At 47.5% G+C, this 26,541-nt stretch overlaps 1 protein-coding gene across 1 annotated transcript; it reads right to left on the reverse strand.

Annotated features, from left to right (window-relative positions):
* Positions 1-435: 435 nt before the first annotated feature.
* LOC116939425 (two pore calcium channel protein 1-like) lies at positions 436-26,040 on the reverse strand. Its single transcript, XM_032947733.2, has 19 exons — positions 25,010-26,040; positions 17,067-17,149; positions 16,350-16,470; positions 15,344-15,472; positions 14,359-14,475; positions 14,110-14,228; positions 13,794-13,895; positions 12,414-12,540; positions 11,707-11,908; positions 11,181-11,325; positions 9,441-9,626; positions 8,946-9,001; positions 7,930-8,011; positions 7,257-7,326; positions 5,346-5,562; positions 3,570-3,660; positions 3,336-3,449; positions 2,377-2,501; positions 436-1,425 (listed from the first exon to the last, which is right to left on the reverse strand). Exons 1-19 carry the CDS (start codon positions 25,055-25,057, stop codon positions 1,292-1,294), a joined length of 2,268 nt encoding a protein of 755 aa, XP_032803624.1. The 5' UTR covers positions 25,058-26,040; the 3' UTR covers positions 436-1,291.
* Between the last annotated feature and the right edge of the window lie 501 nt (positions 26,041-26,541).

The following is a 26,541-nucleotide window of genomic DNA, read 5'->3' on the forward strand; positions in this document are numbered from 1 at the left end:
AAAATAAAAATCAATGCACTCCAGCAAACACGCTAATTGGAAGCAGACTCAGCCTGCTGTTTATGATACGGTGATACGTGTTCACCACGCGGATTGGGTGAGGGAGGCCTTCATGTAGCTCGTGGATTGACCACGTGCACGTTGTGGCGGTGCAAGCTATTGGGGACGGTAAACGTGGCATTTTCTCAGACACTGCACGCGTCTATCGATGGGTGAATATGTACACGAGAGGGGATTGCATTGTGTACATTGTGCACGTGTTGTGTGGCGGTTAGCCACGTGTTTTTGTCCATATATAAATTAGGATCCGTATACTTTTATGTACACAATAGGGGTTATGACCAATATACATTCCCTTGGGTTTTTAACAAATCACGCCCACGTCAATGCCCTAATTTGCCCGAGTGATTAATTCTCCACGTGGAAGAGCATCGGTCTCAATCATATACGTATTTTAATTGCGATTAAGTTCAGGCAAGATGCAGCTGTGAGGCTTTGTGCACATAGACAACGACAATGTAAACAAAAAAATGACAAGAATCAGATAACGCTAATCAGAAACAAAATCTTGCCGGAGGAGAGTGAATTCGGCATCCCTCCCGTGGTGTCTCAGCTGCCCCAACAGCAGCAGCAGCCTTGCGTAGCTGCCCCATCACTGCCCCCCCCCCCAACACGGAATCTGCCTTCTCATGAAAATACAGGAATTTGTAATGCTTAACAACATTGCACTTGTTACGATTCAAACAATTCCATTATAATAACTCAAGACTTTAACACTGTACGTAAATGGAATTGGCAGTTGAGTTGGCAGGCTGAAAACACTTTACTGCCGTCATTAACAAAACACTGGCCTATAACTCAAATATACACAAACATCGAGGGCACTGTCAATCACAGTTGTGGTAGTTGTGTGTATAATAACGTTGGCCAATAACTGGTACTACTAGTCCTTTAATCCCAGGCATGACATGTAATTATAATAAGCAACAATCAGAAAAATACACTGCAGTGGCTGAATATCAAATATTAGCACAATAAATATGGAATTTAACGTAAGAACAAGTCACGATAACACAGCTCTCCCTAGACCTGTGAGACTTATCATAAGTGGCTTTCCAATTGTGAACACGTGCCACCCCGTTGCGAGTTATGCTTGCATTGAGAGTTTCATTCAGCTTCAGTGGTTATAAAGACCGTTGGCCTACTCAGCCACGAACCTCCAAAACCCTGATCTCCACCCTCGCCACCGCTACGCCCGTCGACCTTGCTTCGCGTCGTTGCCAGCTCCTGCCTAGACCAGGTTGTCCAGCGTGAGCTGCTGGGGCCTGACGTCGATGTCTTCGTGGTCGTCGTACGGCCCCTCGTACTCCGGCGCCAGCTCCTCCTCAAACATGCGCTGGAGCAGCGTGTCCACCGTCCTGTAGCCTGCGCCGCACGCACGCGCACACTCCAGTGATCATACGAATCTCTCACCGCGTTCCCCTCGCAGTCGTTCATCATCACCTCTGATTAGCACGGTTGGCTACGTACGGTGCGAAAAAAGTTCACCATACATCATCATTACATACGTGGCGCCTTTCTCGAAACAAATCTACCACTCAAAGTGGGTTATGTATGTTGAACTTCTTTCGCACTGTACATAGCCAACCGTGCTAATCGGAGGTGCAGGAGGACAACGGCCGCATAATCGCATCTGAAAGCGCGCGATGCAGTGGCCATCTTTGTTGAATGGCCAGCAAAAAGCTGGGGAGGTGGGAGCTGGGAGTTTATGCTCCTTGACGAGATCAGCAAGGTATTGTGGGTCAATTGTGGCAAGTACTTTGTGTGTAATGAGTGCGACATTATAATGTATTTGTTCGGCAACCGGGAAGCAATGCAGCTTGGCGAGCACTGGACAGATCTGGTCAGATCTTGCAATTTGCAGACGCTGCAGCTGAGTAATGTTTTCCTTCCTGAGAGCCGAATGTGACTTTCAAATATGATACCTTCAGTGGACCACACATGACCACATGGACCTCAACCACTTCTGTCACTGCAAGAGGCCCTTGCGGTGACGAACGTGACTTGAGCGTGCTAAAATTAGAAACGCGCTGTTGCCACGTCAAAAATATTCCAATCGAGTACCGGATGCGCGCGGCTAATATGCTTGCAGCGACAGATAAAGTATGATATGGATGGTTTCAGAATGGTTGGCCCCGTGTGGGCGCGAGCCGTATGAAATGAATGAGCAGGCTGTATCGGCCCATGGTCTGTAGCTTTCCCAACTCTAGTTTCACTCCCGGGAAAACACATTCCGCAGACTCTCTCCGCGCTGCTGCTACATTAACAGGGGCAACGTCGTGGGTGCCGTCATTGGTTTGAGGGAGCAGCACGTACGCCTGTCCGATATCTTGAACATGATGCGGCTGTCGGCGGGCTTGCTGGCCTCCACGCCACTCGGCTCCTGGTCCTGCGTCTCCATGTTGTCGACGAGCACCATGCCGTTACCCGCCACGTCCTCCCTGGGAAGGCAGCTGTGGCTCAGAAAACAAAAATTTTCCTCCTACGGCCATCGCTGCCACACCCATTCTTATTATTCACAACCCTCTGTCAATCCACTGCTGGAAGAAGGGATCCCCACACTGTCGGTCATGGCGTTTGATTGTACTCCACCACGCTGGCCTGTGAGGATTGATAAAACTATAAACTAAAACTATTTTTTATTTTACCAGGTAAGGGCCACTGAGCTATGTAGCTCTTCTCCAGAAACGACCTGGCCACATATGAAAGCTCAACGAAGTGGCTTATCGCGTGGAAATGTATAGCAGCCAAATACTCAAAATGTGGATTCTAAATGTGGAGTGAAAAACTGGAGGACCCGGAGAAAAATCGACCACGGGGAGAACATGGAAACTCCTAATATACAGCAGGCATCGTCAGGGTCAGGATCAAACCCACACCCTCCGGCATACCAGGCGAGGGAGTTAACATCTCGCCACCATGGATTGGTGAGGGCGTGGGGGGCAGAACCGGGTCAGATGTTAGCCGTGACCGGTAATCAAACTTTGGTAACCAGCCATAGCACAGTTTAAAACCACTGTGCCACTGCTCTCCCCCCCACCCCCCACCTCCTCTGCAGTAATGTCCATAGTTGAATTTGATCTGGCTTATCATAATACCTGGAAATTGTACTCGTTCATTTTAAACAGAGCTAATCTCAAGGATCCGAACAGCCTGGATGATCATTGCTCATCCGTCGTCAATGACGCGGGGTTCGCGTGCACGCTCCTCTCCGATAACGGAGCCGCCCAGCTCGGGCCTTGTTGAGTGGCCTCGGGTGGTGCGCGGAGCCTCACTCGGCGATGCCCAGCCCCAACTCCTGGATCTTCTTTTCTATCGCCGACTCCGTCTCGCCCTTGTCAAGCGTGTACTCCAGGATGAATGCCTCCAGGATGAAGGCGATGAATATGCTGGAAAGGGAAACGGTACGCGCAGCACGCGACATTGGGCTACTTGACTCTGGGGCGGGAGAAATGCAGGATGCACTTTTTTTTTAATCAAAATGCGTCGCCGTAGAGGAGCAAACTCACTTGATGACCAAGATGACGACGATCATGTGGAAGAGGATGAAGTAAACCCTGGCTCCTACGTTGGTAACGGCCACAAATCCGCTGGCGAGAAGTGCTTGCGTCAAGGAGATCAACCTCAAACATTTCTAAAGCCTCTAGTCATTTACATTATGAGACCTCCTTTGCCAGTAACAAGATATAGTAATAGTCACGTAGAATGAGAATAAAATAATAAATTGATAAAATAAAATAACACAATAATATTCTCACGACGTTTCGGCCACAACACAAGCGGCCTTCATCAGGTGAAGGGGGCGAGACTGTCTGGTAGGACAGCGCTGGAGTGAGAGAGCCACGTTCAGATCACGGCTTTTAAGCTGTGTGAGAGGAACAAAGAGCCTTGACGAAGGAATTAGCATAAAATTTAGCATTGAAATGGCTGAATGATTAGCTTGTGACTGGTCACAGAAATAGCTATGTTAAAAGTTAAAGCATACACATCCGCAGAGGCACCCATTGTTAAAAGGAATTAGCATAGAATTTAGCATTGAAATAGCTAAGTTAAGGCATACACATCCGCAGAGGCACCCCTTGACAATGGGATTAGCATAGAATTTAGCATTGAAATGGCTGAGTGATTCGCTTGTAACTGCTACAGAAATAGTTACGTTGAAGTCAGAGCATACACATTCTAATTCCTTTTAACAATGGGTGCCTCTGCGGATGTGTATGCTTTAACTTTTAACATAGCTATTTCTGTGACCAGTCACAAGCTAATCATTCAGCCATTTCAATGCTAAATTTTATGCTAATTCCTTTGTCAAGGCTCTTTGTTCCTCTCACACAGCTTAAAAGCCGTGATCTGAACGTGGTTCTCTCACTCCAGCGCTGTCCTACCAGACAGTCTCGCCCCCTTCACCTGATGAAGGCCGCTTGTGTTGTGGCCGAAACGTCGTGAGAATATTATTGTGTTATTTTATTTTATCAATTTATTATTTTATTCTCATTCTACGTGACTTTACCGAAAGAACCAAAGAAGATGAATCATTGCAGTCACGAAAGCTTTAAATCGAAATATAGTAATAGGTTTTACCCTTTTAACTGGCACAAAAAACTGACACCTTAATTCATAGCATCATGTCTGCAATAACCGCAACACAAGCAGTCAAAATGCAAACAAAAAGACAACTCTGATAATAATATGCACTGTCCTTGAATTTGATTGGTCCACACCCGAGACGGCTTTCTTTAGTCTCCACTGGTGATGGGCCAGAAGACGCCAAAAGGCGTACAACTCAAAAAACAGCACACTATCAGAGTATTGAGGGATCGGGGTGAGCATTTACATTATGAGACCGCCTTTGCCAGTAACAAGATATAGTAATAGGTTTTACCCTTTTAACTGGCACAAAAAAAACCTATTACTACAGCCTCTAGTCATGCTTTTCCCCGAACAATTACAAACCATGCCAACTAACCTACGAGAGAAGCTATTGGTTAACAGCAACTACTGTCTTTGCACGTTTTGTGAATAATGTGAACCTAATTCCCAATACACCTTGGCACATTCTAAGGTGCTGTGTATGAAACGATATAAGACAGAGAGTTGTATTGAAAAGCAAATTATGGAAAGGGGTGTTTGTTCAAGAAGACACGTAGAATGCGTTAGATTGGTAAGTTATGGGAGCTTAAGCTTGGGTTTATAATTAATTTGATTTTAACCGAGGTAATCATCAACCGGGGCCACATCCCCCCCCCAGATAATAACTCGCGTGGGGGCTGTGAGAGGGAGGATATCATGCCACTGGTTCACCACGGTGAGCTCCACCAGCAGGACGAAGGAGGAGGAGAGATCATTGAAGTTGTTCTTGCAGTACTTCTCGTTGTAGAACTTGGAGCCATTGAGCAGGGGGTTCCCGCAGAACGGCTGAGCATCCGCGCTCCCAGCCGGAAAGAATCGGATCTTTCCCTGGAACAGCTCCATCCCGAGGATGGCAAACGTGTAGTAAAACACCTGGGGCGGGACGAGGTGGCCTGTTAGAGGTGGCCTGCTGCACGCGCCTCTGCTCACAGATGCCCAGCAAAGATGACGACAGCGGTTCTCAACTTGTGGGGGTGTACGGCCACCCCCCCCCCCCCGGCACCAGCCCTGGCTCCGCCACCCTATATGGAAGGTTGCAGCATGGATACTGTGCAAGAGAAATGTGTTTATGTGCGCGGGGAATGTCCGCTCCACGTTGCAAGTGGCAAAACACACTCCTACGCAGCATGAAACGAACGACTCACTCGCACACATTTACGCATTGACTCGAGACAGGGGCATGTGATTTGTCTGTATTATTGTGACTTTAGTAAACTCGGTTAGTGGAGGGGGGAGTACCAATGAGAGCTACTGCCCAATGATCAAGAATGTGCCCGTGGTGGTTGGATCCTGGAAGCTAAGCTAGTGTTGTCGTGACCACATGAACATACCAGATATTTTTATTTAAAGCTTTCGTGACTGCAGTAATTAATATTCTTAGCTCTTTCGGTAAAGTCACGTTGAAGGGAAACAATAAAACAATAAAATATATATAAAACAATAAAAATTCTCACGACGTTTCGACCATAACACAAACGGTCGTCATCAGGTGTGAAAAGCAACGGCAAGAAACATTTGAAAGAAGTGGCGGTTTGCATTTATTTTTAAACGGTGTTTGTATTTATTTAAAAAAAACGTTAGCACCACGGGCAGCGATTTGGCAGTTTGTTTAGAAGGACGAGTCCATCCATTTTCTGAAAAGAGGAGGGGGGAGACGAAAAATTAATGTATGCTGTCTGAAAGCCACCGTAAGCGTGAACAATCAATTAAAACCTGAAATGGTTTATCTAATCCTTCCAATGATTGCCAAGCCAGAATCCATCTTCTCGGTTGAAATTGTGTTTAGTCCTTGATGAACCAAGTCTTCCATGCATATCCGACCAGGAGCACATAGGCAGTGAACTCAAGCACATACACCAAGCTATTAAGGCTAATGGTTACTCCGACTATACAATCCACAAAGCTATCACTCAAACCATGAAGAAGGACCCTCTTGAGGACCCTTTCAAAACCATCACTTTACCCTACATTGCGGGGATCACAAAAAAGATCTCCAAAATATTGAATAAACACAAGATCCAGGTCCGTTTCAACACATTACATAAAATCCGTGATCTGGTTCCGTCTGTAAAAGATGTGATTCCGGACATACAGTACCCTGGTGTCTACAATCTAAGTTGCCTCTGTGGTAGTAGTTACATTGGAGAAACCAAACGCCATGTCTCGGACCGCATTCGTGAACACAAAGCAGACCTTAAACACGGTAGGACCAACACCTCGGCCGTGGCAGATCAGTGTTATAATTCAGTAGGCTGAATTTAATGTGGTGCTACACTCTGATGTTGTAGGAGAAAACATTTATTAAAAAATCTATTTAATTAAGTAGAACGTTATCTATATTTATTTAAAGTTGCGCATTTTGATGCGACGTCACATTTCTCAAACCCCCCCCCCCCTTCGTCACACATCGTCACAAATGTCTGACCCCCCCCCCCCAGGTGCGTGACGTCATTTATGGACGGCCCATAAAAAAAAGTGTCTTGAGACTCGTCAGGCTTTTGCTGGGTAAATAATTGGTATCATTATTGTTAACAACGGCCTGGTCAGCAATCCACAATCACTCTCACCATGATGAGCCCTGCGTACGTCACCATAGTGGGGCCGATGTTGATCATGGTGTGAATCACCACGCGGAATCTGTGGCGAGATCATAAATCGGCAGCAATTACATTTACTTGTCTGCAGTGACTGCCGTACGTGACAGGGCGAGGAGAGGGTTGTGAGTGACGTAGCCTGCCGAACGTTAAACATTTCAGTGCAATAAACCCTTCCTTGCCTGCAGAATTAACACAAAAACTCAACATCAAGAGTGAATTAAAATAATAACGCCTGAAATATCATAGTTGCACATTAATGATCAGAATTGTTATGGGAATAACTATGCATGAGGTCATAGATTAAGAATTATTCGATTGCTGGCCGTATATGCATCGAATCATGCGTGCGAGGATCAATTCCTTTTGATTGGTGCATTGTTCGGTACCTGTAAATTATAATTATTATTATTGCTGCTACTAACTTGTTTTAGGGTTCATCTTACCCCTGCTGGCCACAAGATGGCGCCACAAGAACTGCAATCCCAGAACTGTGACGATTTCGATGCATTGTGAGGTCGTGGCGGGGGGGAGGGCGGGGGAAATCGCGATTGACGGAATAATTATGCTTTTGCAGACAACCCTGTGTCTGTCCGAGATTTAGAACGTTAAATACACACGACTTGGCTTTTCCCTCACAACTCACCGCTCAAAACTTTCAACGATCCTCAACAGCCGCAGCACACGGAGGATCAGCAAGAAGTCCAAAATCTGAGTGCTGGTCGTGGCTGGAAGAAACGAAATGGAGGCGGTCAAGACTCCTGTGACCTTTACTCGATCCGCACGGCAGTAACCGAAGCCCGCATTGCTATGGGCGTGCATCCTGTAATAAAAAAAAAGATTCCCGTAGAAGCAGCTTCATTATAATCCTCTGACAAGACAATTGCATTATCCTCGAATGTACGGGCGATTGCGAGAGATAGCACTGCAATGAGGAGGCATGGCAACATTCATCGCTGATGTCGGCACTACGCGCAGTACTATGCAAGGCCATAGGAGGGTTACTGCTGCTGCTGTTTGTTGGGATTATAGATTGGATTAATTTAGGAGGTAAACACCTATTGACATTAGAAGTGTCTCAACCGAAACCTGGGTCAAGTTTCAATAAACCGCGTACATCGAGCAAGTGGGAGAGTAAAACATTAAGTCAGTATCCACAAATTGAACTGGATCACTAACACTGATATAATTCACTGAATAATAATTATTAACTGCAGCTAAGTATGAGTGCAAAATTAAGACAAAACCAAACACGCAGTTGCATGTATTATTAATAGAGATTAAAAATGGCTCTTTCCATGAAGCGAAAGCAAATGTCATTGAGTATTTTTTTGCGCGGTAATTTTTAAGCGAGCGTGATATAATATTTCACTGAACGGATGCTCATATTTCACATAACTGCACCTTTAAGTGAGGGTTCAAATGCATGGACATTGGAATCTGGCTACATATATCAGCCATCAAATACCAGCACTTCTCAGCAATATATTCTGTAGCCCTCATAAACAGTCATGATTAAACCCACAACAGCATTACCATAGCAGGGAATAAGGGTTCTGACCTCCCACAGATGTGTTAACGTACTATAATATAATATTAAAGCAGTCATAATAACGTGCGTGTCATCCTTTAGCCATGAAAGAGCCGTGATTGTTTACTCACTGGAATGTACGATGATCGTTGCAAGTAGAGCCGAGATGACGATCATCACGTCAAACCTGCATTTAAAAATAAAGATTATTGTGTGGAGGCAATGTGGAGTCACACGGGCAGCGAAAGAGACGCACGTCACCTGGCCAGCCTTTATTGGGGCGACTCGAGGACACGTGGTCGAAAAGTATTCCAGGCGGGGTCATGGAATTGACCCAGACCGGTCTTGTAGTGCCATGGGCCACGCCTTGACTTGTGTTCGTGGCTCGCTGCATCAAATATTGTTGTGGGTGTTATAAATGGAACTTATCTATTATTTTAAATAGGGTTGCATCTGTTCTGGTCAATTTATGATTCTGAACAGGACTGCAGAATCGTAACATGGCCCCACTCATCTTCATTAATGAGAGCACTCCACACCACCCTTGCGAGAAGGGTGTGTATGATTTACTGTGGAATGAATGCAGACCATGCAATGCACCATGGGATGAAGCTTGTTGCACTTGCCAGTTCCAGAAGTTGCTGCGTGAGAAGAAGGTCTGTGGCTCGTACGTGTACAGCTTGAGCAAGATCTCCAGCACGTAGAGGCCCAGGAAGAGCCACTCGGCTTGACGGATCGCCAGGCTAGCCTCGTCACCCGCGATGAAGCCCGCGTTCAGCAGGATGACCCCATCGAAGAAGTAGCGGAAAAACCTGCGCCGATTCGGCAAGATGGCTCGTGATTACTGAGGACCATAAATCAGAATATTTATTTTTACGGGGGGAATCTGATGAGCTATAAAGCACTTTTTGTCACAGATGTGCAGTAGGGGTGGGTCAGAATGCTACAATAACAAACAATACAAAAAATATGATAGGAGTGCAAAGTATATGAAAGTTTAGCAAATCACCAAAAAATAAACAAATTAAACTGAATAATTTTTTCTTTTACCAGGTAAAGCCCACTGAGCTATTACCTTTTTTTTCAGAAGCGACCTGGCCACAAATTTAATCTCAACGAAGTGGCTTGTGTCAAAAATTATAGCAGCCAAATGATCTGAACACGTTTCCAATTTACAAGCAACCAGACAAAAGCCCCGTTACATGGCAGAACGACAAGGTCAAGGTCGGTGCAATAGACAAGGCAAGTATTGGCGACCTGCACTCTAGAAATGTTTTAGGAGTTTAATTCTTACACAGGCTTTCACGACCATTATTAAGATTGACAATTGGATTATTTTGGGTTAGATCGCCTACGTATAATGGCAATTAGAAAGAAAGCAAAACTCGACAATTTTAATAAACTTTGTCAAAACTTTTGGTGAAAAACAAATTCGCACATTTGAATCATTTTGCGGGACCCCGGGGTCCCGCAAAAATCAGGTCAATAATTATTATTTTTCAGTCCGTCCACTCGTGATCCCGACAGCAACGCGCCGCCCGCCCAGACTCGCCGTGCCAACAAGCGCCAGCAGGCGGCGACCAACACGATGGGCGCCACCCCACCGGCCAAACGCAAGCCCCGGGGGGGCGTCCGCCGCAGTCGCGCGCGGCGACGACGCCCTCCGGTCAGCCGTCGATCCTCAGCTTCTTTGCCAAGGCGAGCCCGCCCCCCAGGCAGTGAATTGAACGTGTTTATGTAATTTTTCAACTGTTTACAAAACTTAGTGCCCCGGGTAGCTCTCGGCGAGGCCAATCGATTGACACTCGTTTTGTTGTCGGTAAGGCAAGGCTCGTGTCACTACGCGGTTTTTCCCACCCCGGGGCAGTGATGGGACCCCGGGGTCCCACCAATTGCTTCATTTGCCCACGTGATATTTATCCCGCATCTCCGATTAGCACGGTTGGCTACGTACGGTGGCTCTCACTGATATCATACCTACACGATCTCACCCAAAATGAACCAATTCCGAATAATTTTTGTAAGTTGCCTATTCTCAATGGTGCAGAGCAGTGGTGTGGTGGTTCGTGCATTTCTCGAGGAACCGGGCAACCTGAGTTTGCTTCCTCGTCATGGCCTGCATGAGTGGCGATGTCGAAACTGGTCCAGCAGTGAGCTGACAAAAGGGCTGCGTACATTTACACAGCAGCGTCGTATCATGATGAAGATGTATGTATGTATGTTGAACTTCTTTGACACCGTACGTACGTAGTCAACCGTGCTAATCGGAGCGGCAGGCGAAAGACAACAAACTAAACACAAATATGATCATGATGATGATGATCCACTCAGTGGAAGGGGCACGAGACATACAGCAACGCGCTGACCTGTGATGTACGACGTGACGCAGGGCCTGGCTTGCGGCGGAGCTGTAAACGCGGGGGGCACAGCTCTGCAGGGGGTGCTGCCGCCCCCTCGTCTCGATGACCTCGATGTTGAGCAGATCGGTGAGCCGCACGAACGCCTGCTTGCCTGCCACACGGCACCGGGTGAACGCACGTGAACGCGCACCGCCATTGCGAAATCACGCAAACGGAACTGTGTAAAAAGAATAATTCACGATTGCACTTTGGCCTTGGCGATTTGTGCAGTATTTGTTGAATATATGGCGATTGATTCCCATCCATATGATTGTTAAATAGCCACCATTTGCTCAAGACACTCAATAGAAACAAAATTAAGTAATAAATGCAATAATAGATACACGTAAACATCAGGGACTGGGAAGATGGAGGTGGCCAGGCCATGGTTCCGGCCACACCATCCCCTCGTGTGCCGTGCCAGCCTTAATCGGTGCTGCTCACTCGCAGCACGATTTTTTGCCCCAGCAGTGTATGCATGTGCAAGACTTGCCAATGTGCCCTGTGTGCTCCTCGTCAGACACCTGCCACAGCAGCAGGCGTTGGGCCTGGCTCATGCTCGGCACTGCCATCCCCACCAGCTGCATCCAGCTCTGCTGGCTCACCGCCCAGCCCTCCCCGAGCCGCTCGCGCAGGATCCCAAATGCCTTGGCCATCGTCCGCCGCTTGCTGAACACCGAGTTGCGAACCTCATTCTGAAGAAAGCAAAATGCACATTGATCCCATTTGTCCTTCACGTCGTCATCGTTATCATCATCAAGATTATTATAGTCATCGTTAAGGCTTCGGTTTGTTACGACACGAGCGATGTTGGTTAGAAGCGACCTGCTCGCACACACCGTGGTAACACTTCCTCTTGTAGTGATGTGCACATGGAATATCCTCTCTCATGCTGGCTGGGGGGCTAAGTTGAAATCTCTGAGCCGGAAGTACTTCTGCTAAATGCTAAACATTCCAATCACCCACAGTTCAGCTTTGATTTACAAATGGCACAGTTCACGTGGCACAGATTTGCTTCACTGTGTACCCGTAGCACCGATCAATTAACTGTAACAGCTGCCGCCTGATAATGCACGTGTACCGCGAACGCTCGGCAGTATGCGACAATCGGGGATTGCGACGGAGGGGCGTCAAACCGGGACTGGCCCCGTGCGCGCCGACCGTCCGGGGGTTGTGCGTGCGGACCCAGCGCGTGTTCACCTTGAGGTGCTTCCTGTAGTTGTTGTAGACCACCGCCAGGAAGATGGACATGAACAGGTAGGTGTTCACCACGATGTAGATGATGAAGAAAATGGCATACCAGCTGCTGCTGTTGTAGGCTGGCATCCTGCCGACGATGAATTCACATTTTAAGGTGGTCGTGGCGGGGGGATATGCGTTTGCGTCTGTGTGTGTGCGTGCGTGCGAGAATGAGGAGTGGTAGCGAAGTGGTTAATGCCCTGCGCTTCGAACCCGGACACCCGGGTTCAATTCCCGCACACTGCCACCATCTTAACTGGTCTTGAGCCTCCCCTCGGTCGACTCAGCCTCAATATACGTACCTGGTGAGGCGTGTAAACATCGCCACTAGGGAGGCAAAGGTGGCGAGGCATGGTGCTGGCCACTTTCCCCCCCCCCCCGTATTCTGTCTTAGCCTTTATAGGTGCTCGCAAACAGCACTTGCCTCAAACAGTCTGTTTAGTCTATACGGGGGTCTTTGTGCATGCGAGTGAACTTCAGCGACTTGTTATGATGATTGCTTGGTACATGGTAAAGTGACGTGAGTAATCTAACGAACCGTGCATTGAGTTTCATTTTGGCAATTCAAAAAACCTGCTCGTTAAATTTATTGAAGGTGCTAAAACGACGACAGTAGGAGCAGAAATGCTGAGCTGGGAATGGTGATGCACGCCTGCTGTGATCCGGCGATTTGGAAGCAAAAGGGTTTGTGACTCTCGTAGATTTGTAAAAGCACAAAACCCAGGAAGTGGGCTTCTGAAACCCATGTGTGGATGTTTGAGTGTTATATCTTTGTAGGAATGGTGTTTCCCTGGGTATTCCCAATTCCTTCCACACACAAAACTTCCTGAAATGAAATCGGCCATATATTCTAATTTAGGACCCCTTGAGAAAATAGTCTTGAGACTCAGTGTGGCTTTTCTTGTTAAGTAAAACACATTATGATTGTTTACATTATAATTTATCCGAATTCCAAAAAAATCCACTTTCTTTGGCAGCAACGGCCTTACTCAGTATGCCTGTGCTGCCAATTGCTGCTGTTGCTGCGTACGAGCTTTAGTATATCAACATATCTGCTGCACTCCAGGCTGTCTTCAGTCAGCCTGGTCTGTGTGTCCTTCACCGCGAGTGTGGAGCCATGTATCTACTGTGTAATGGATCTCAACATATTAGCAAGCCACTGGAGCTATGCACTTTTAAATCTAAATTGAAGACTAATTTCTCTAGAACTGATTTTCGGGTTTAGTTTGCTGTCCTACCTCCGCATCTCCCATTAGCACGGTTGGCTGTGTATGGTGCAAAAGAAGTTCAACATACATATGACTTGGGTGTCGAGCAAGCGCCCCTTGACTTGCAACTCACATGACGTCAGGGCTGTTGGACGTCGTCACCAGCACATAGAGCTCAAAGAAAATATTAAAGTAGTTCTGAAAGTACGGCTTTCCTTCGCCTGTGATCAAATGTCTGAAATGAAACAATAGGGCGTGTCAGACAGGGCAACTCTCTCGAGCCCATTCAACGAGTAGAACATTTGCAACCACATAATTTAGGATGTACATTCCCTCCGGGTCACTAGAATATCTGGTCTGTATACCAGACAGACCAGATTGAATAAAGCCCTGGGTCTCAATGACCGTAATGTGCAGATATTAAAATAATTATCCGAGTGTGCCGACACCTTTTTCCGAAGAGCTTGAAGGCCATGAGGGAGAATATGGCAATGCTGAAGAGAAAGAGCACCAGCACGCCCAAGATTTCCGGCAGTGTTCGTCGGATGTTCCGGAACGAGCGACGCAGCTGCACACCCGAAGCACAGCACAATGTCACGACCTCGAGACGGAAAAAAGGCACACGGCACCGACACAGACACGGACAGAGTGAGAGAGAAAGAGATGGCGATAGTTCCGGCCTCCGGTTGGGCTCTCACCTGCCTGCTCTCGCTGAAGTTGATGACGAAGAGCGGCCGGAGGGCGCGCGACCACCTCACGATGTAATAGCCGCTGTGCGTGAGCGCAACGTAAATAACCATGTCGATCACCGTCAGCTGTGGCAGGGGGAAGACGTTAAGGAAACATTCGTTTTCCTGGGCAGACAGCCTCGTAAACAAAACTCTCAGCAGCCACAGGTCCTGCAGCAGTGGCAGCTGTGGTCTGCCACTTTGGAGGCAAGGGTTGGTGGATCATGCAGATTTTTTTAACTCCCCAACCCACTGGGCTGTCATCAATTTGGAAGTACAGCAAGTGGATTAGTTTGTTCCTTGAGTGCATATCTCGAAAGTGTTAACCCCTTAAATGCATGGGATTTTTTCTGTGTTCTCTGGTTTCCTCCCACATGCCAGACACCCATTGATAGAATTGGCCATTGATTCTCAAGACTGAAAAATAAAATTGTGGTTTAGCAAGGCTTTTATGAATAAATAAAGGGAATTCAGATTTAGGGCACAATAATGACTGTTGTTTTTTGTATACTCTGATGACTCAAGTACCACTCTGGGGTTGAACAGAAATGAAAATGGTTATATTACTGGAGGGGAAAGCATCTACTGCTAACAAAAACTTGAGGCACAACCACACAGTAGCCTCAGTCATCTGCACGGAAGGTAACTGTGCGGTAGAACAATATAAATTTAGTGGTCCTAGCTTTTGTAGAAAGAGTTACAGCAATCAACAAAAAATAATTATTTAATGAGCAGACATTTGTGTTTTTTTTAAAAGAACCCAACATACAAACATCGGCGAGGGAAACACAGGTCACGCAGGCGTAACATTTCTGGGCGTAACCCCCTCAAGAACGGGACCTGCTAGAAGCACTTGGACTCACAGCCCTACCATCGTAGGAGATGATGATCGGGAACAGCCCATGAGCAGACATTTATAAAGGCACGTGAAAGACGTTCAACCTTGACCACTTACGATAATGGTGACCAGGACACAAATGTTCTTGGGGTCCTTCCAAAATACGCTGCGCTCCGTGAACTTTGCCAGGTGCACGAGGCGAGACGAGAAGGCCACGAGGCAGAGGCTCTCCAGGAGCATGGTGACCTGCGTGGGGGCGACCAGCGCTGGGGTCATGCGTCGGCCTTAGCGGCTGCAGGCAGCATCAATCAAGCAGAGCAGGGTTCTTAAACTATATTTTCTGGTGGGCCACACGTATAGCCCATGGTCCAGAGCAGCAGGCAGTGCCGCCAAAGGTAGCACCGATTTATTGCTATGGACGATAAAAGTTGATTATTTTATAACTCATTTGAATTGGTTTTCACATTCACAGCTGTTGGCCACAGAAACAAATTGGAACCGCTAAGGTTTTGCGACCCTCAGGTGGTACCAACGGGTGAAATCTCTAGTCTGGCCTGACAGACTAATAATACATTTATGTGCGTCGTTGGGCCACATGACATTGAACGTTATGGTGGCATACAGCGTCGTGACGCCATAGCCTCTCTATATTTTTGTCTCCAGGTCTCTCATCTCTTCCTATTGCTGACGTCGCTTGCACCTCGCTAATCTCGATCTCTTGGATTCAGCGCCCTCATCTCTGTCTCTTGGTTATGTATCTTTCACCTAACTAATCCTCATCTCGAAATGTCCTGGCGAAAGGGTTAGCATCTGTGTTTCGGTGGCAGGAAGTAATGTGTACCAAGATCTGGTGACAATGTGTTGAATTTTATTACAGTGTACTGTGCAGTTTTTTTGTTTATAGAGCTATACCGACTGGTCTGTGGAAAGGTGGTATCTTTTGGCAGGCAACATAGAGTATTGCAGGATGCACCCACGGGCTACAAAATATATTCATTAACTTGCTTAAAACATCCAAAGAATGTGAAAAATCCTGCAGTAGGACCCTCATGAAACTAGGTTGAGACCTTCCTAGGTGATAATATAAAATAAGTTACGTGACGTTAGGACCTTTATGCCTTACCCAGAGAGGTGATTCCAGCTGAGGTTTAGCAGGAGTCTCCAGGAAGGCCAGAGCCAGGTTCAACGCCAGAAACACATACATGGGTCCCCAGGTAACCCAGCGCGTGTACAGGCGGTAGTACCTGGTTGGGGTCATGGCACAGATCACATTTCGTGGGTTCATCATTGGCACTAGCAAGGCATTAGCAATATTTATGAATCCAAAGATTGTGAATTTAATCTAAAATAGATTACAATCATGTTAATACGAATTACCTGATTATCTTCTGTGAGTAATCATAACATCATACTAAGATCATTGTTATTTTCATGAATGATGTAACACAAAAATGTGTTCCTCAAAAGAGCAGAAAATGGCTATTATTCCCCACAAACTTTTCTTTTGTGACCAGGACAGTGATATTTAGAAATTTTCCTATTTTCAATGAGAAAACGCTGTGTGCATTGTGTCATTCCTTCACATAAAGTCCTGGTCACAAAAGCAAAGTTTTTGGGGAATAATAGGCATTTTCTATACTTTTGAGGCATAAGCCAGGAACAAAAATCGTGTTACATATCAATATTAACCAAAATGTACCATTGTCATAGCTTAGAATTTTAACAGTTGCGCCATTATCATTCGGCAACGTTGATCGTGGGTTCAATTTCACTATTGCGGAATGATACCGCGGTTATATTGTTCCAACAAAATAATAACTCGGCTGAACCGTTTGCTGACCAGATGCAGCGGCGGGCCGTTTGGAAGGGGATGTTTCGCGCAAACTGCGCGTCCGAGACGTACGCGGCGGCGAGCTGGAATGCCTGGGGAAGGGAGGCAGCGGTCAAAAACACACAGCACACAGGCCTCTGTTGCCTGCAAACTTACCCAACCACTCACCTTCCATAATCCCACCCCTTTCGTCTTTGCTACGGTGGGAACTCGGTCGGAAACGTGCCTGTTACATCACGCCGCGTGATCATCAGCGTCGTTGTGGAGAATATAAGCATGGAAGCAAAATCATTTGGACAATACGCCTCCTACTCATATGTGCGCACATGAATTTTATTATAATTTACAGATCTATCGGCCACCACAACCTTCCGCGGGGTAGTTTGTTTTTCAGCAGTAATTATTTAATACAACAAAACTATGAACCTGTTTTTACATTTAGTGTCTCCTCAGAAATCGAAAATTCACTTCCAGAAGATCGGTTGGACCGATGGGATCTAAACAAAACCTTTACAAAAAAAAGTGTCTTGTGGAAATACGGGGATAGGAATGAGGCGTAGCGCCTGTTTATTCACTTTGTGACAGTAACATTACATCGCAAGCCAGTCTGTGTGCGGTCGCCAAGTGACGCTTACATTTGTCAGACAATGTTGGTTATGTACACGTGCTCTATCGGCGTGTGTACACACTATGTGGACTACCTTCATGTTTGTCAATGCCTATACAAATTGCGTCACGGCTGTGTAGAACCGTGGTGCCGCCGCAACGGAGCCGCTCCGTCGGGGCCGTACCCACCGCCGTGACGCCGCCACCAAGGAGCGACGGCACCGACGCTGCTCGCCCCTCACCGCCCCCCACGTGAACGCACGCATACCCCACATAGAGCCCGAGGGGAAGTCGCCTGGCCGGCAGGTTTTCGTCCAGAAGCCCCTAATGGGATCAAGCTTCACGGTTTCCTACGGCCGGGGAATTGGGCGACCTACCCCCGAGGCTGACGTGCACCGCGGCGCCGTGACCTGGGATTGTAATTGCATGGTCACGGCAGGGGCTGTTGAGCCACCGCGGATGGAGACACGCACACGCAACACGGGTCAGTAGGCTGGTAGCGGGAGGAGCAGAAAGCGGACGTCGAGGGGACCACTGAGGTGACGTCACCAGAGCTAGGATCTGACTATCAAAAGAGCGGGAAAATCCGGGCCCCTGATTGGACGGGAGGCCAAGGGGGCGAAACAGCGGAGCGCATTTGTTATGGGTAGGATAAAAGGAGGGTGATTCAGGCAGTGAGGGAGTCAGTGTTCTTCAAGGCATCGAGATCAGCGGAGTGGTGGGCCAGCCGTTCGAGTCGTCCGTATGACGAGCATCTAGCGCAGCCGGGCCAAGTTCTCCACGGAGACATCGTACAACATCGCCCTTCCACAGTTTCCTGCGCATCAGAGCGGGAGCAAGAGTAAGTAAGGGAGAGGTGAGTTTGGGCTAATTAACCAGAGGGTAGAAAGTGGAGCGACAGGCAGGATAAATTGAGTCCCGGATCCCCCAGGGATAGGCTAGTGTCCGCTGACCCACACAAAAACGCATAGTTTAGCGGGTTATTCGCGGGGAATAAATCGTCAGTAGAGGATAAACTGTGTCGTGTGGTCTTTGTGAGTGTGAAAGAGGGTGGAGTGCTTTGTGTGCGCGCACACGCGTGGCTGTTTACACGGCCTTTAAATCGGCTCAGAGGGACCTCCAATCGGCTGCGAGCACGCGGTAGACGCCCCTGCCCTCTGACCCCCGACCCCGAGTCCCTCGCGTGCGATTGATGTACGGAGCCGGGCAGGTAGCGGAGTCGGGTTTGTTGGCGCCTGGGTACGTAGGGCGTGTGTGTGAACGGATCCCGGGGGGCTAAGCGCCAGCCGCGGACCATGCCTCGCACAGCAGCGGCGAAGGTGGGAGAGCCGGAGGGTAGCAACCCTCCCCCGAGTGTGGAAGAGGAGAGCCTCGGATCACAAGGGAACGGGGATTCGGGGAGCAGCGGGTCCCCACAGAACACATAATCACCTTGTGCGCACTTAACTCTAGGTAATCCAATGGTCGCATGCTTGTAATTTGTCTACGTTTCACTAGGGCGGACGGTGCTTGTCACGTTTGATTTGTTCCACATGTCTGGGCTCAGTAGCCTTTGCTGACAGCGTTTGCATTCACGCAGAGGCGGCAGCAGCAGCTCTCTGCACTCATGCAAGAAGTTATTGAACTCTACCTGGATAAACGAGGGGGGAGGGGGGGCATGGATTGTTGATATACGCAGAGGGTTGGCTCGAGTACGGGGAGGTCATTGTTACTCATCACTGTTATTATGCTTGTTTACCCAGGAAGGTATCAAGACCCTCTTTTTCCAGGAGGGCTCTGCCAATTTTTCTCCAGAGGAGGCGAGACTGCTGTTTGTAATCCCAATTGGGTCATTTCAAGATTATTAAGCAATTGGGATATTTGGCCAATGCCACACTTCCAGTACACCATCATCACGATCCATGAAGAGATAGCACGTAGGTGGCCACTGCATATTTGGTCACTTTTAGTTACATTTCAACACGTACGCTTTCGCGACCAATATCCATAACAGAGGTTTTTCTTGGGTTAAATCGCGTCAATATAAATGTGTCGTTAAACCCGCCACCACCCGACGCAGCCAATTACTAAAGTTTGTCACGTAAACAAAACATGCCAATTAGTTCAGCACACCGGTGTGTTGGGAGAGTAAACCCACAACATTTGCAATTCGAGGACGACGTTTCGCCGCTAATTACAACCAGCTGCAGCAGGCGACAGCCAGAATTGTGCAGAAATCCCCCTGTTTCGGTCTGAGTTACAATGCATGTTGCTAGCTGGTGGAGGACAACCGGACAACCCGGAGGAAACTCATGCGGAATGGAGGGGGGGGGGAGAGAACACAAACTACACACAGAATGGTGCACCCAAGTCGGGAACCGAGCCCAAACACTTCATGGTGTGAGGCTCAAGTGTTACCACTATGCGTGCACCCTGCTGACTTACGGAGAGAAAGTATCGCAATGAAAGGTCAGGCGTTGCTCTCAGAAAACACACAAGAGTACGGTGTAGAGGGTGGCCTAGATGGCTTGTGACCACCCCCCCCCCCCTCCATTTAATTCTATAAACGTATTTTTTAAAAGTAAGGTTTATTTAAAACAAGTTGATGTTGCAAAGGGGGTAAAATGTTTGTGGTCAATGTATTGTGGGTCACGAAACATCTGGACCCCCCCTCTAAAGTAGATCGATTGAAGGTGAAAATCTGTCCGGGTATCTCGTGTGGGCAACAGGGGGCAGCAAAATGGAACCCCCACGTCGATGCGTCCCGCCTTCACCAACCCCGCACTGTCCATAATCAAGGGGGGGTTAGATCGCATGAATATAAATGTGTCGTTAAACCTGCCACCACCCGACACAGCCAATGAGTTAAGGTTTGTCACGCAAACAGAACATGACAATTAGTTGCTGCTTCAGCACACCGATCTAACCCCAAAAAACCCTCCATTTATTATGGATGATATTGGCCGCGAAAGCCGACGTATTAAACCAACCCGCACTGACCGGCGTGGTCAAGTTTGGTCAAAGTAACCCACGCAGGGGCCCTCATCCAGCAGCGCATTCGCGTTTTTAGAACTGGTGAAGTGGTTAATGGCATGACGTGGCAGCATCCTGACTTACAATCCCCAGTGTAAGAAGTCAGTCAACATTTGGTTATCCAATCGGGCCCCGTCATTGCAACGTGGAACCTCCACCAATATGCGTGGGTCCTCAACGGTTACGAGGTTCGCTCACCGTGTGATGGAGTAACAATCAGAATATTGAGTTATCCTGGAGAAATCCGATGAGCTAAAAAGCTCTTTTTCACAGATATCCAGTAGAGGGCATGTCAGAACGTTACAAGAATACACAAACACGATAGGAGTGCAAAGAAGTGGAAAGGTAAACAAATCACTTTTAAAGAATACATACAAATAAAAAAACTATTACCAGTTAAAGCCCGCTGAGCTATTAGCTTATTTTTCTGAAACGACCTGGCAACGAGGGATAGCTCGACGAAGTGGCTTATCGCGCGGACATTCATCACGGCAAACAAAAAAACAAAACAAATAAATAATATTTAAAAAAACTTTTTTTAAAAACACGCTTTAATGAAATGTACCATACTAGTAATGGCATAACTCCACGACTCCAGGAAGTGGCCGAGAAGCTTGCCACAACGTAATGGGACCGTGGTGATTTACAGCCAACGTCAGTTGAGCGTGGACAATAAGACCCAAGCCGAAACATAACATTTAAAAAATAATGTTTAATTTTTTTATGATAGAATATCATATTGTCATCAGTATGACATAAGTATACCAAGTTTGCAGTCGATACCACATTGGGAAGTGGGTAAAAATTGAGTTACAAGATTTGAGGATACAACAACAACAGACAGTGAGTTAATAAAAGGCGTGTAATAAAATAATAATAACCTCGGCGCAATGTTTATAAATGCGGAGGGATAAACCCCGGAGGGTCCGAAGAAGCGAGGTGCGCACAACACGCGTTGAGACTCGGTGTGGTTGCGCGCAGCAAGGCAGCGTGACCTCGCAATCATTAACCCGACACAAGCACCTCGCTGAGTTGGACACCCCAATAGGGGCTCAGCAGACGCGGGTCTCACCGTCTGCCACTGCGTCGTTCTCAAAGTTTTCATTTTGATTTCATTTATTTGGTATAGCCCTGTGAGCCATTCGGCGCTTGAATCGGGTGCAACCGCAACAAACAAAAAAACAAAAACATGAACAAGAAAACATCTTAAAGTGACTTTGTGCATGTGCAAACAGAAAATCCAGGAAAAAACATCAAAATATTCCTGAAATAGCACCGTACACCAACGCTGTGTGCAAAAATCCCAGTGGGATGCAAGTCAAACAACAACAACAACAAGAAAACTTAGATTAAGGCCATCAGTCTAACTCCGTACTACAATAAACAAAAACATGGCCAAACCAAAAAACTTTTAGAAATCACCAAAATAAAGCCATAAATGCAATGTAACAGTGAACATAGGAACTGTGACCTAATTTTTAACAATAAATTACATAAATAACATGTAACACCAAACCCTAGAGCCACAGCTGGCTGCATGAGTCACTCCACAAACAACAGGAGCATCAGTCGGAGTATCACATTTTTCAATGCACCTTTAAGATCAGCACACCAAATCAAAATACAGATAATACTTTGCAGCGGTCATCCGGAGCGAAACATTTTATTTTATTTTAGGTCACTGACTAGCAGTGGCAGCTCGGGGTGTACAACTCCTCTAGAGCAGTTTTGAGTGAAGATCTCATAGGTAGTGATTCAAGTTGCAGAGTCAACGCGTCTCACAAGAAGAGTGAAGGGGGGGGGGGTCTTAACCCCGCCACCAGCTCCACATTCCGCTCGGATGGTGTGGCCACAATGTGGTTGCTCGAACACCAAATGAGATACATTTTCATCTTGATTTGAAGCTTTCGTGACTCCAGTAATCCATACTCTTTGGTTCTTTCGGTAAAGTCACGTAGGTAGAAAAATAAAATAAAACAAAAAATAATATATCACGACGTTTCGATCGCAACACAAGCGGTCGTCATCAGGCAGAACAAATAATCCAGCAGTGGAAACTGCTGAACCAGCGAGAGAGCTGTAACAACAAGAGGTTATACTGGTAGGAACGAAGTTGTAAACTGAGTGTACCAGCCTGCAATAGATTAATGTGTCCGTCCGTCCGTCCCCTTTCAATACTTTAACGAAGTGAAATCTCGTGCTGTTGGGTGTAAAATCAGCAATAGACAGCGCAGAGACTTGATATGTCTTATTGCACCCAACATTTGGAAGTACCAATGTCATAAAATTGCGCAAAATTCCAATGTTCCTACCAGCCCTCCCTGCAGGGACCTGTTTTAGCTCCTTTCCAGCTGAGACCCCGCTTTCTTGCCCATCGCCACATAAATCACCTCCTTGTAACAGCTCTTTCGCTGGTTCAGCAGTTTCACTGCTCGATTATTTATTTTTCCCGCCTGATGACGACCGCTCGTGTTGCGATCGAAACGTCGTGATCTATTATGTTTCTACCTACGTGACTTTACCGAAAGAAGCAAAGAGTAAGATACCTTTTGCAAGAAAATCATGTCTTCATTAACCACACGTACGTGCGGTAAAACATGCAAACAAACTTGCTCTGATAATAAATGCATTGTCTTTGAAAACGGATTGGCCAACACCAGAGAGAGAGAGTTTTCTTTATGGCTTTGTCTCACCAGTGTCAGACGAGAGAACGCCAAAATACGAACAGTACAAAGACTGCACTTATTAGAACATTATAACTCGGCTTGAGCAGTTATTTCCGGAAAGGGTAACACTTATTCTTATTTTGCATAATTTGATACTGGCAAAAAAAAGTCCCATAGATATTGTAGTTGGTCTTGTCTGGGCAAGCGGAAATGCCCCATGGTGTAGAGTGTCGTCTCCCATCCGCTCCGTCTCTCTGGCTTCTCTGTTTACGTGCTATGCCGAAGGGTCATTGTCCGAAACGTCGCCAATTATACGTGTTTATTTGAAGACCAAAGTGTGCGTTGACGAATGTGTTGAATTTATCTGTGCCTGTGCACCGCTGCCAACGGGGAACGCCACTTCATTTGTATAACGGCAGAGCTGTCAACCCTTTATCAGTGCCTACTTTATTACAGACCAATTGAGACCTTATTGGTCACCCCGTGCCCTTAAACATCTCAGCGTTCATCCTACAAAGTCCCATCACAGGGGAGAAACAAGCAAACAAATAGACAAAACATTGTTTTGCCCGTATTGAAACGGTTGTACGTCGTATGGACCTGGAAACTACATTTCCCTGTAGAAGAATACGGCTAAACCGTGTGACTTGAGAGCGATGCATCCGCTCCGTCTCTCTGGCTTCTCTGTTTCCGTGCTACGTCGAAGGGCCATTGTCCGAAACGTCGCCAGTTATGCACGTTCGTTTTAAGGCCAAAGTGTGTGTTGACGAATGCGTTGAATGTGTTATTTGTGCCTGTGCACCACCAATTCACTTGATGATAGATCCGCTAAGGAGAGTGAACTTTGGTCCGCCCAAAGGGACATTTGGTGGTGCAGGGCCCAATCCCAAAGTACCCCTGCAGCGCCGCCTCTGAAGGAGACCAATGAGCCTTGACTGATATGCCTGCCGAGGCGTGGAAGGTGAGTTATGTGGGTTTTTTTATACTGCAGCTTGCATCATCATTATCAAAGATTCGACGGCTTGCGAGTGCGGCCAAGAATCCAATACAATGGACCCGCATCGTAAAAACTCCGCCGCTGCTGCCTACGCCTTCGTTAAAGGAGGAATGGAATGGACGAGATCGACTCTGCTTCTGAACAAACAATCGAGTCGATAACAACATCTAAAATTACACCTTGAATCTGCTGCTATTAATCCGTACGAAAGAGGAAGACCGCCATCGTCGTCATCATCATCACCATCGTCCCGTCAACGTTGTCCGACGCCAGTTTAGGCTGATTAAATTAATCGAACAAAGTAACTTGTTTTTTTTATGTGCACGTGGAAATCAGTCGAGCGCCACTACAATTTGGCAATTTGAGTGGTGGAGGGGCTGTAAATGCGTTAATTACACTCTGCAGACGTAATTACCGCTCATTACAAATCGACTCACAAACTCGTAGCAATGGGATGATCATTCGTGGCTCCATTGTGCGATCATCACCTAGCCACCTCTTCTCATCACCTAGCCACCTCTTCTCATCATCGCCACTCGCAACCCCCCCCCAACCACCCTCTCATCTCCTTCCCGCACTCCCCTCACCTACTGCCCCGTCTCATCTCCTCTCCACCCCTCACCTCATCGCCGTCCTCACCCACAAACCCCCTCCTTCATCACCGTCCTCACCTCTTCGTCTGTCGGGCCCCGCTCGTTCTCGCCACCCTGAGGCTGCATCGTGACTGCCGTTGCTGCTCCTTGCAGCTGTGTTTGGTTTGAAGGCACAACCTCTCCCCTGCAATCCGATTCGGCCGGGCACCACCAGGGCGTTCGAACCGGTTTTTGTCGAGGTTCGCAGTCTTTTTCCCTCCCTATCCCACCACCACCACCACCATCCCCCCCAGATGGAAGCCTTCAACGCGAGTTCCGAGTCCCCCGTGTAGGAGTCAGGGACGTGCGTGCCGCGGCGGCGTTTAGAACGTCGCAAGTTTACGCGACAAAAAAAAGTTGCTTAAAAAAGTTTCTGTTTTTTTAAAGAGAGCGAGAGAGAGCGAGCGAGACGAACGCGCACTCTGCGAGCTGTAGCGGAGACACGGGCGAGGCAGTCATGTGACGGCGCTTCCTGCGCAAAGTCCGGCCCCAGTACCCTGCCCCAGCACCCCGGCCCCGTTCCAAACCAGCGGGCCAATTGCTCCTCCGTCCGCGATGGGACGCTTTGATCACTCCTCCCTCCCGTCGTTTCGCGACGGGCACCGCGCAACTCTCGCTCTTCCCGTGACGAATGAGCCCCTCAAGCTACTGCCGCTCGCTGCAAAAGCTCCCACGCCTCCCTGGATGGACACCAAAGCGCTCGCACTCGTCCGTGGTGGACGCTTCAATTGATCACGTCTGTTATACCGACGTGGTGGACGATTCACTCTCCACGCGACGAAGACCCACCTTCATCACCCTTCCGGTGATGAAGATTTGTATTCGCCGAGCCACTGTCTTCTTCTTCACCCCCCCCCCCCACACACACACAATGAAGATGGTTACCGAACTCTCATGGCAAGAAGACTGGTGGATAACTAGCATTCCTCAAAATAAACCCAATATAGATAGCCCTCGTTTAAACAGGCCAGGGGCAACCGTTAATGTTGAACGACAGCTCAACAGTAATAAGTAACAAGGATACAATGTGGGTGCGACTCCCGTGTATTTCTGCCGTCACCCCCCCCCCCCCCCACGTATGTTTAGAAAAGCCGAAGGAAAACGGCCACTGCCGTTGAATATTGCACCAACATGTTTTGAAGGATTTCGAAGATAAGGGGGTGTGCTGAGCCTTCAGGAAGTGCGAAGGGGGTTTGGTGTGTGTGGGGGGGGGTCAGCAGTCTGCAGCCCCCTGAAAGCTGAGTCGTCACTCCCGTTGATTCATCACCTCGGTGATTTCCATAATGTTCGGTTACCATTCTTCTTTCAACCTCGGAGCAGCTATATTTCTGGCGCAAAAGAATCAAAATGATGAAATAAAGAGGTGGACGAGAGCGGGATGGGGTGCTTTTGGGAAGCTGAACTCGATAGTGAAAAGTCACCTACCGGTGTACCTTGAGAATATATTGTATTCAGTGTAATTACTGCCTGCTATGACATTGATCAGAATCAGACATGAATGGAAATGGAACAATGTGGAACCTTGCACAAAGAATACTGAATAATCGGTTGCTTGAGGTTACGTTGTGGGA

Source organism: Petromyzon marinus, chromosome 6 (assembly GCF_048934315.1).
Source record: "Petromyzon marinus isolate PM22_M1 ecotype Great Lakes invasive population chromosome 6, UKy_Petmar_22M1.pri1.0, whole genome shotgun sequence".
Lineage (NCBI taxonomy): Eukaryota > Metazoa > Chordata > Hyperoartia > Petromyzontiformes > Petromyzontidae > Petromyzon > Petromyzon marinus.

Bases quoted from the DNA above. Each gene is read 5' to 3' on its own strand.
- LOC116939425 (XM_032947733.2), bottom strand. From the start codon at position 25,057: ATGCAGCCTCAGGGTGGCGAGAACGAGCGGGGCCCGACAGACGAAGAG. The intron at 11,909-12,413 runs GTGAACACGCGC...TGCTTTCTTCAG, and splicing joins ACTACAGGAAGCACCTCAAG to AATGAGGTTCGCAACTCGGT. The intron at 5,563-7,256 runs GTGAGAGTGATT...GTCCCGCCCCAG, and splicing joins CGTACGCAGGGCTCATCATG to GTGTTTTACTACACGTTTGC.